The 11,030-nt window shown below is 40.0% G+C and overlaps 1 protein-coding gene across 12 annotated transcripts in view; it reads left to right on the top strand.

The window, feature by feature from the left end:
- The first annotated feature begins 4,374 nt into the window (after positions 1-4,374).
- The window catches only part of prom1a (prominin 1a), an 84,000-nt gene continuing 77,344 nt past the window's right edge, over positions 4,375-11,030 (top strand). For 6 of the 12 annotated variants that reach the window (XM_084954437.1, XM_084954433.1, XM_084954451.1 and 3 more), the window contains exon 1: positions 4,375-4,946. In XM_084954437.1, the coding sequence (XP_084810563.1) occupies positions 4,718-4,946 (229 nt within the window). In that variant the 5' untranslated portion in view covers positions 4,375-4,717. The remainder of the gene's footprint in view (positions 4,947-11,030) is intronic. The other 6 variants (XM_084954450.1, XM_084954447.1, XM_084954454.1 and 3 more) reach the window with 2 other exon arrangements.

Here is an 11,030-nt window from a genome sequence, read left to right as displayed (position 1 = left end):
AAATGGACATAATCAATGGGAAGAGTTATCATTTGGTGGGGCGCCTCAAATTGGAGCATAATTTTTTGATGAATGGTATTTAATCTGTAGTTACTTTTGAATGCACTGATGGGCCGTATTGCCTTTAAATACGGTCATGTTTCTCATTCAACTCTAGTGATGCTCTAATGTTTACATCTTAGGATAATAGAAGCAATATTTACACAACAAAATGCCTTTTTTGCGTGTGTTTTAAGACGTTTTTTGGGGGGGTTTTTTGACTGAACTTGCAGAGTTGTTCGCTATGATTTTTTTTTTTTTTTTTTTGTAAATTGTGTGAATCATCTAAAAGTAAAAACACCTTAAAGAGACCAGGAATGTCATCAAGTTTTAATTTGACACCCATTTGTGTAATTTAGTTTAAACATAATACATTTTTTGTAACTTTATTAGAAGTTTATGATTCAAATTCGTGCCAAATCTTTCAGTCACTTTTGTTTCATCTGATCTGAATTGTAAAATTACGGCAATATATCACTGAGCACTTTCTTGTTTCCTCCATGTTTACAAAGTTGATCTTAGCATTTTGATTGACAGCAGCTAATCAAAAGTGGCAGAGTTAGACAAACCCTTCACTCACACTAATTATTTTATAAACATCAGATTAAAAACTCAGGTCACTTGTGTTCACGTTCCACTTTTTTGACGCACTCTGCCCATCGCTTCTTTTATTTGGGGATGTAAAAACAAGTACTTTTTTGGTTGTAAAATACTTAACAGTGATATATTTAATGTTATTTTGGCAAAGAAAGCTTGTTTTTTGTTTTTTTAAACAGAAGGTGTATATAGTGTTTACATGTATCAGCATCTGTTTGATTGTATTTTGGAGAAACGTTTCTTTATTGTTATAAGGACGATCTATTTTTGGAGCTGCCTGATGGAGCTGGTTCAGTCTTCACTGTACACCGAGTTGGTGCTGATGTTCCAGGTGTGCAGTGGAGATCTGACCGAACCTCAACTGGGCCCAGCTGAGCACACCTGAGCTTAACTGGGTTAATGGATATAGAAGCACTGTAGAAGTGCTCTTATGCAAGCTGCGATGGTCCAGTACACTGCCTGCTTTGTTTCCTCAGTTTGATTCCATATTTAATTCCTACCTTGATATTGTATGAACTTGCCCATTTGGAGTAATAAAGTTGATTTCTTAAGTGTGCTGTTTTATTGTAGCTACATGCAGAGCTAAAGCATTCTGGGTTGTGTTTTTGAGGGTATTCTCATATTTATGATTTCAACGTCGAATGTATTTGGAAAAGGTTCACTTTCGAACCTCAAATTATTTGCTGTTTAACTCAAGTTCATCACTGAGAATCAGAATTATTCAAACTTCAAGTCTGAAACTATGTTTTAAAGTTCACTGTGAGTATGCGCAAGCTTATTTTACTTACCCAAATGCAGCATCTTACCAAACGTTTTGTATTAAATTATATGATAATGCTTGTTATCTAATGATCCATCATTTCAGATGATCCTGACATGTATCACTCGCTCTCTGTGATACACTCGAACTCTGGATGAACATTGGGAACTGGATCTTGAGTTGGGATTTTGTAAGGTCAAGACTGAACTTCATTGGTAAAAGGTTCTTACAGCTCTATGAATGAAATCATAGAAACTGCTTTGCTTGCACGACAGTTGAGCAAACTTTTTGCTGACGGATACCAGTGGTGTGATAAGGATGCAGGCTCCAGAAAGATGCAGGCCTACAGTGCTTCCAGAAGTATAGGGAGAAAATAAACTGATGTCACTGAGTGAATGTTTTTAATTTAGCCATTTAAAGAACCACTCATCAGTGGCTTTAGCTTTCAGAGTACAAAGTCAGATTAGGATTTCCTTTTTTTTTGTTGATGACAGGAAGCATCAAGGTGCTTCTTTTTTCCCCCCGTCAAACTTCCTGTAAGCTTTATCCATGAACCCTGCCTGACCTGATACTGGGCTGCACAGTACCTGAGTACCTGTTCAGAAGTGAAGGACAGGCAGAGTAAATCTGCAACAGACATTCTTAGAGGGCTAAGCTCCTTACACTGCTGAGAACTGAGACGAGCTTCAGCTCTGTCAGATCTGACAGGAATTTGTCTTGAGAAAGGTTGACGGGAATGATAGTGATACTTGGACAAAGTCCACATCCATACGCAAGATATGGTGGTCATTTACGTTCCAATTTTTGAAACATCTTACTTGATAAAATTATTAAAACCAATATAGGGAAGACTATCAGCAGCTGAAAGAAGAGAAAAATTATCTGTAGTCATGATGCAGCAAGTGTCAAATTTATCGTCTTTCTAGAGCAGTATGAAAAAGGAGGACAGAATTTAATCTTGCATTTATATTTTTAATGAGATCATTTAGTTGTAGATACACTAAAAACTGTTCTTAATGAATCTACTAATTAATTCTACTGCCTCAGTCAAGCATATCATGTGTCTGCAAAACTGAAAGTCTCATCTGCTCCTCTGCAGGTCTAATGAGTGTGTGTTGTCACTGAAGAAATGTGCTCACAATCAGTGATCAAAGGTTTCCAAACAGGAGGCCCCTCTGTCACCAGGAGCTGGGGCCCCATGCACTCCAGAAAGAGGACAAGGATGTTACTGTGTAAAGAGACAGAAGCAAAACCCACCTGTTTGCTTCTCTGCCAATGAAATCAATCCTATGAGCTGCACGCAGGTATCCTCTGTCTGCCCTCTGGGGGAAAAGGTCAAAGGTCAGAGAAAGAGGGAAGGGAAGAAGAGAAAGTTGACTAGGGAATAGCTGATACAAGAAAACATTTTTACATTAAAAATTATGTAAGATATTGTATTGTTCACATTTAAAGAACATGTTGAAGGGCATAACAATTACATTTCTAATTTCTGAAATGAAAAAAGGCAAGTAAGTAAAACTCTGCTTTCAAAAGATATTTAAAGGAAGTCAGTCATTCCATAAACCTCATCTCCTCAGGAAGGTTGTTCCGGAGTCAGAATCTAAGATGGCGAAAACACAACAACCTTCAGATTTAAACCTCAGCCTGGGAACAGCCAGAATGGCCCCACGTGAACATCTAAGGCTGTAATCAGCTTATTAACTTTGATTCTAACTTAAATAAGAGTAATTATACTTCTGTGGTGGATATAATGATAATATTCCCCCACAACTGACAATTTAAAGCTGCAGTGAGCAGAAAAGGTGAAAGAGAAAGAAAGCCCTTTTCCTCTTTTTTCTTCAGTGCATGGATACTCAGGTGTTTGATACTTGGCAAATGTAATTCAGTGCTGCTTTTGGTTTCGCACAGGACCCCAACCCCACTCTCCCAGATAAAAGCCTTCTGCCTGACCCACTGGAGCACCACATATTACATTCGACATGGACTTTATACTGCTTAATTACCATATCTGGTCTGAAAATGTACATGTAATCGGTCATTCTCATTTCCGGGGAATAAAATAATCTGCTTTTAACAAATCTACTGTCCTATAGGGAACAAGGTGTCCTAGTGCATTAACCATAAAGTTGGCATTAGACATCACTTTTCCTCCCAACTTGGCATGTTTCAACTTGAAGGGTTACGAGCAGTGTATTTTAACCCACAGCCACAATAGTGTCCCCCTAAAAAAATTGTTTTTAGTTCTTAAAACTAACCAGTGGGTGAAAGCTAGCTGCAAATGTCATATAAGAAAATGAAAGTTGTAACTGTTTAAAGTATTTATTTGAAAATTAATCAGCTTTCTTTGATTGATTTTTTTCAGGGCTACTGCAAACATCAGTGTTTGTTTGTTTTTGGTGTGACCGAGTCTTCTATGCCTCTCAATATTTAACCAAGAATCACAATACAAACTGAAAATCAGAAAAAAAGAAAGGAAAAAAAAATCTAATTACTCTGCAAGCCTATTTGTGTCAGTAACACTGCATATTTATTACAGATAAGATGTCATTATTATCACAACTAGAATTCCTGTTGTGAAAAAAAGCCCATTCATTGTCTTATTTCAAGCTCACATCTCAGCATTTTTAAAAATAACGCTTAATGTGGATTGTGTAGATGGATCTTATAAACAATGCAATGCTATCAAAAGGTGAGGAATTAATTGTAAACATGTTTAAGTGATACTAAAGTCAAATATTGCTGGATAAGCATGATTTTCTAATATAAAATCTAATGATTTCCAGCAGACCCGAGGGAAAAGTGCCTCAAAACGGCACTTCAATATATGTAAACTGTCTAAAGGTGGTTTTAACTTGTTCTGCCCCAAACTAATCTCTCCAATCAAAATGTTAGTAGGTTAGATCTTTAAGATTCTACTTCCTCTCCCCGGCAGGAGGAGCACCTCCCTCTGGACCCGTCCTCCCTGTGTAAACGGCGGCGCGCACCATCGCCCGCTCCCGTGACGCAGCGCATCCCCGTGCTGCACAGATGCCGGAGTGGAAGCGACAGGCGCGCTCATCCAAACGCATCGAACACAGGGGACGTGGGAGAAGATCGTCCGATTTGCGTCCGTCTAAGAGCTCCAGACCGCGGGGAACGATGCTCGGAACAAGTCGCTCGGTGGGAAGCAGGACTTAAAAAGCTGCGGAACACTTTTATCTTTATTCTCTCTTTCCCCCCACTCCGATAATAATCAAGATTCCGGGCAGTCGCCGTCCAGTTTCTCGATCACTGAGAATTTAGTTCCAGTTTCACGACAGGTCGGTGTTTCGTTTGGACACGATGTGGAAGCCGGGAACCCTCCTCCTGCTGTTGCTGTGGCTGGCATCCGGCGAACTCCAGCAAGAGACGGAGCCGCGGAGACTCCCACCCCCAGGAAAGTTGAATTTCGGCTATGTGCCAGCGGGAGTTTACGAGACGCTGGCCCATTACGAACCTGGACCGATAGGGATTCTGTTCCACATGGTCCATGCTTTCCTGTATGCGGTGCAACCCAACGCTTTTCCACACGGTAAGCATCCCCAATCGAGCTCACGGTGGCTACAGCACAACAAATGCAGACCGATCCCTGGGCAACGTGTCTGAAATGTATATGGAAGTCATGGGGGAATAAGTTATGAGAATCTATGAGTGTTGTTCCCGCTTGGTTGTCTTGTGGGACGCAAACAGGGACACGAACAAGAGAGAAACTGCAGGTTATTATACTGGATTACAAATGGACTTTTTTAAACGTTTTTATGAATTAGGCACATAAATATTTATTCTAGTTTTGTGGATATTGGGTTATGAATCAAAACTTTGAATTTTATAGCGCTTCTTCGGTCTCACTGCGTGAAAAAGGTGTCCACTTGCGGATTGGTCCAGTTGTGCGTCATGCGCCCCGTTCAGCGCTCACAGCACGCACTTGAAAGTGGTGTTTCTGCCTGCGGCGCACTTTGTGTCAGGATAATTACAATTAATGAGCCTCCCGCTGACAGCAGCAGTGCACGTTGTTTTTGCCTCTGTGAATGAACGTCGTTGGGTAGTTTGTTGGTATGAGCACCCGAAGAGCTTGAACGCGCATGGCTTTACATTTAATACAATTATACCTGGCTGCTTAACCACACCCCCACACACGGAGGTGTCTCTGTGTGTGTTTAATTGGGTATTGTGTGCTCAAAAGACTCTACTCCACTGCATGCATTACAGTCGAAGAAACATTTTGCAGATTAGTATCTCTCTGAGTCACCTTGTTAATTGAGTAATCCCATAAACCCCTGCGCCATATGCTGTTGGCGTTTTCAGTTTGTCACCGGCAGTTGGGGGCTCATGGCATAATCCTATGGAGCAGACAGACCACTGCGCAGTGAAGCTGTTAGTTCATTCATGGGTGCACACACTAAATAATCCAAGGAAGAGGGTAGAAGTCAAGTGGAAACAGTGGGATAGGATAATAAACGACAGTTCAGAGACATGTATGTTTAATTTCTTTGACTAGAAATTTCACGCAGAGGTTTTTCTTTTTTCTTTTTTTTTTGGGGGGGGGGGGGTCATGAAAGGAAATTTTGCAAGTAAAGGTCATTGGTTATTAATAGAACCTGTGCATGTTTGCATATCTAAATCCAATTCTGTCAGGGCTGCTTTGATTATAAGGCTTCAAGCTGGTTTGCAGGAAACCATTGGCCTTTCACGGCTTGTCAACTACATCTCTTGCGCTGTGCCATTACATAACTTGGAGTTATGTTAAAATCTATAAGATGAGCCAGAAGAAAGATCTGCACTCGGTTTCCACTCCAGTGGTTTGTGACTTGAAGTGGCGCAGATGTCAGAGTGGAGCACTGTTTAGGCTGGGTCGACCTGGGTGTCGTTTCTCTTCAGCCTGTGATAAGATACAGTGTTAACGTTGTTACAGCAGGCTTTTAAAGAATGAATCACTGAATCCTGTAGCAAAAAAGGCTCTTAAATTCTGTTCATCTGTTTCCTAATCACATCTGATTTAAAGGGACAGTTCACTCCCAAACAAAACAACATCTTCTCTTTTGGAGTGATCCCACTACTAACTACCATTCATTTGTTGGACATTTGTTTGAGATGATGATGGCTACAACAAATGTTTTATTAATTTTCTATTTTCTGTTAGAAAATGTAGATATTAGAAAATGTGCAAATGAACATCTTGCTATATATACACACAAACACACACACTAGTTCTGTGGATGTGACTTTATTTATGTATTTATTTTTGTGGATATATTTGGACCATGACAAATCTTGCTATTCATATCCCAATACAGACGAGCAGCGTCAGCCACTCATTCCTTCCCCAACATCTGGACCAGGTGTTTGTTTCAAAGGTTTCTCAAACCCATAATTTAAAGCAAAACCATACTCAGAGCATTAGCAGAGAATGAGTCATTTTTAATATTTTTTGTAATTTATTTACAGTTGATTGACAAGCACTATATGGGCGAAAGTATCGGGCCACACCTTTAACCTTTGAATTCAGGTCTATAAAATCAAGCACCTTTCCATGTAGTCTGCCTTTAAAGACAATTGTAAAAGAATGGCCTTACTGAATTTGAGTGATGTACTGTAATAGAAAGCCACCAGTGCAGCAAGTCAGTTCATAATATTTCTTCCTATCTAGAAAAGAATAGAATAGCCCTTTATTCTAGACCACGACACACCATAAAAAGTTACAGAACAGGGTCACCGAGTGCTGAGGTGCACAGTGCAAATTGTAAAAGTCAACAATGTTCTGCTGACTGAATAAATGCAGAGTTCCAAACCTCCTCTGGCAATAACATTAGCACCAAAACTATGTGTCATGAGCTTCATGGCATTGGTTTCCATGGATGAGCACTGCAGGAGTAATGTGTAGTTGGCGCAGTACCTTTGTTGATGGAAAAAGGAGAAGGTTGAGCTACAGAAAAGGATAGCATACCATCCTTTAAATCAGGGGTGGGGAACTCCAGGCCTCAAGGGCTGGTGTCCTGCAGTTTTTAGATGTGTCCTTGATCCAACACAGCTGAGTTAAACGGCTAAATTACCTCCTCAACATGTCTTGAAGTTCTCCAGAGACCTGGTAATGAACAAATCATTGGATTAGTTGTGTTGACCCAGGCTAAAACCTGCAGGATACTGGCCCTTGAGGCCTGGAGTTCCCCACCCCTGCTTTACATTAACATGCAGGCATTTGGGAATATAGGTCTTACTTTTCTCATTTATCCACTACATCTACCTGAACATTGCTTTGCGTAGCACAGAAAACACAATTATCGTCATATTTTCAGATTTTTGAATAGACAGCAGAGTACTTGTGTTTCATGTTAATGTCAGTTAATGAAACTGTTTTCCTTTTTTAAATTATAGCTCCAATATCAAAGGTTTCATACATGTGCTGTAGCCCAGAGACTTGTTCGACCCTTGTGGATTTTTATCCAATACAGTCAACAGCCAGTTAGGCTAACCCTATAAACAAGTCTGAGAAGAACATTATGTTGATGAGTAATTAGCGACGCTCCATCATCACATCTCCTACTATCAGTGCATAGCACATTACATTGAGCAATGTCTTTATAATCTCATGAATGCTCAATTTAGTCAGCTGATGTGTTCATCACGCTGTATGTGCGGCAAGCGGCTCCAAGCTCGTAGGAGGTTTGATTAGAAAAGAAGCAACAAATGTCTTTCATCAGCACCCACACAAATCGAACAAACAGCGACATATTCTCTAACTTTTTTGTCTCCAACAGCTGCAGTGTGGAAGCCTCCAGGAGCTGTTGACGCCTCCCTCACACTTACCCACACTCTCACAGACACACAGATGCTACAATCCAATACTCAAGCTGATGTATAGGATCACAAACCCTTTTTACACGGCAATTTCACAGCAGTTCTGGCTTTGTGATGAATTCTTCTCATTAGGATGTTGACTTTTTTTCATCAAAAGTGAATGGATACTTTCCAAAAAAGTCCAGGGTCCTGTGTAAACTCTGACACCAGATGCAGGGGAAGTAGTAGTATCGCTGTTGTGAATTGAAAAGTTTGCAGTGTTAGAGGTTTGAGCCCTACTCCCTCAAATGCACAAGGGTGCTTGAGCAGGACACTGAATCATCTGTGTTTGTTAAAGCAAAGGTGAATGATCTCAAGACCAATGCAGCAAACTGGTTTACGAGCCAGCTGGTAGGGAAATCGCAAGGAAAAGGAAAGGACTGTGCTTTCTTCTAGGCAGCGTCTGAACTTTCAAAATATGAGCCAATACACTAGTAGATTTCAGATAATGTTCTCATAGTGCCCGCACTCATCCTAATATTGCAAGCTTATTTAGAAACTTTGCCTTTTTCTTTTTTCTTTTACTCTCATCCAGTTTGCCTGTCAGGGGAATGATTAAGTAGCACTGACATGCTTTGCTCAAAAGCATTTCAGTAGAAAACATGAATGTAGGTTGACAATATTGATATCAACAGTATCAGAAAGCATTCAATCAATTCCCCTTCCCGAATTAGTAAGAATGTAAATATGACATAATAGTTGCATTTAGTTGCATCTATTTAGGTTTTCATGTCTGCTAATTAATCCTGGTGTAAGTCAGCCATCGCTTGAGAATAGCTGTGCATTAAGTTGCATCTGCGGTTTTGAAATGTACCATTTCATGCCTGTGGGTGAGCGCAGCTGGGAAGCCAGTGCCAGCCATTATCGTGCAGCAGATCCCTGTTGGAAAGTATTTCCTCATTAGTGTTTCCTTTTCTCAAGAAACCATGTTTAGGTGGAATTCAGACCACAGAGGACGTTTTTCAAAGAACCTAACAGTTGCCAGGGAAACCCATCACCAGTGATCATGGCCTGTGTGATTTGCTTCACCTCGCTGGCTTGTGTATCTTACTGCATCATCATGATCATGAAAAGTACTGTGGGGTTATGTAGATTTATGCAGCTCAGGGTATATGGTCTTACCTAATGTTTGTTATTTAACACTCATTCGAAGGGAACCCAGGGTGGGTTTTTTTTCTCCAGCAAAGAGGCATGAAGCGACTTTAGTGTTCAGTGAGGGACAGGTAGACATGAAAGAAACTGAAGAGGAAGACTTCAAAAGATTTCTAACCAAGGACAAAGACAAGGAAGCACATCGTGAGCTGCATTTCTGAGGTTTTTTCTTTCTTTCATGTTCTTTGGAAGAAATCTTAATATCGCAGAGTTTGTTTAAAGTTAAATGATGAGAAATCTCAATTAAGTAGCTAAATGAAAGTAAAAGGTTGGAATAACTAGGATTTACTCAGAAGATGTTAGTGTTCTCTCTCATTCTTGAGCGCTACAAGATTTGCTGGGATTTACAGTAACACCAAGGTTTTTATAGTTAACGAAATCTAAACTAAAAACTAAAACTAGATATAAAAACACATTCGTTTACAGAAATAAAATGGACACACTAAAACTCTGAGGGAAAGGTGTATAAAAAAAACAACTGAAAATTGTGCTCTCATACTGGTACAAATAATTAACTGAAAATTTGTTGACGTACACCCACCTTTATCTGATGCATTTTAGTTTACCAACCAAAATCAAGCACAGAAGATTGGTATAACAGAACGAATGTGATTTACTTACATTTGTTTCAGCAGATAACAGGATAGCAACCTTCTTCTGTTTTTCACTTATCTCCTCATTTGTCTAACTGCTTTGATTCTTTGCTCATATTGTAGCTGCTGGCTAGTGGCTCACTCTGAACTCCGAATAGCTTCAACTTTAGCAACTTTGCTTTTTTTTTAATCTTCTTTAAATTATATGTTTACCTTGGTGAGGGTTATTTAAGTGTCCCATTATGTTTACTGTTACAAGCTTTCTTATGGTTGCCTCACCACGGATTACTTGAGTGGCTGATTTAGATCCCTCTCCATTTGATTTGTATATATCTAATGCTAATTTGTACACTCACTACTTTGTTGGGGCTCCTTTACAATGAATTACTACATCAATGCATCATTGGCACTGCTGAGATTTTTGAGCTTTGATTACAGTCTTCAGGTTCTCTGTATTTTTGGCTCCAGTGTTTTTCATCTTCCTCTAGAGACAATACCCCGTAGAGAATGGGCTATTGTCTTTGGGGTTCAGGTCAGGCAAGTTGGCTGACCAGTCAAGTACAGTAGTAATATGGTGAGTAAACCATCTGGTAGTAGTTTGGCACTGTGGACAGGTGCTGATGGAAAAGGAACACAGGATCTCCATATTGCTTGTCAACATAATATCTCCTGGTAAACTGCTGTATTGATTTTGGACTTGATAAAATACAGTGGACCACCACCTGCAACACCAGCAGATGAAATGACATTCTAAAGACTGCAGACATTTCACTCTGGGTTTCAAACACCTTGGATTATGTGCCTCTCCATTCTTCCTCCAGGCTCCGGGACTTTGATTTCCAAATGAAATGCAAAACATTTACTTTCATCTGAAAACAGGACTCTGGACCACTGAGCAGTGGTCTTATTCTTTTTCTCCTTAGTCCAGGTAAGACACTCATGATGTCTCTTCTTCAGGAGTTTCTTGATATTAGGAGTCCGATGGTTGCCGCTCTTTTCCTGAAGACATCCATGTGTAGTATCTCTTGATACACTGA

The sequence above is a fragment of the Perissodus microlepis genome, chromosome 2, assembly GCF_051167445.1.
Source record: "Perissodus microlepis isolate ML-2025 ecotype Zambia chromosome 2, ASM5116744v1, whole genome shotgun sequence".
Classification (NCBI taxonomy): domain Eukaryota; kingdom Metazoa; phylum Chordata; class Actinopteri; order Cichliformes; family Cichlidae; genus Perissodus; species Perissodus microlepis.
Note: the sequence above shows the minus strand (reverse complement) of the source record. Positions and strands in the feature narration are given on the sequence as shown.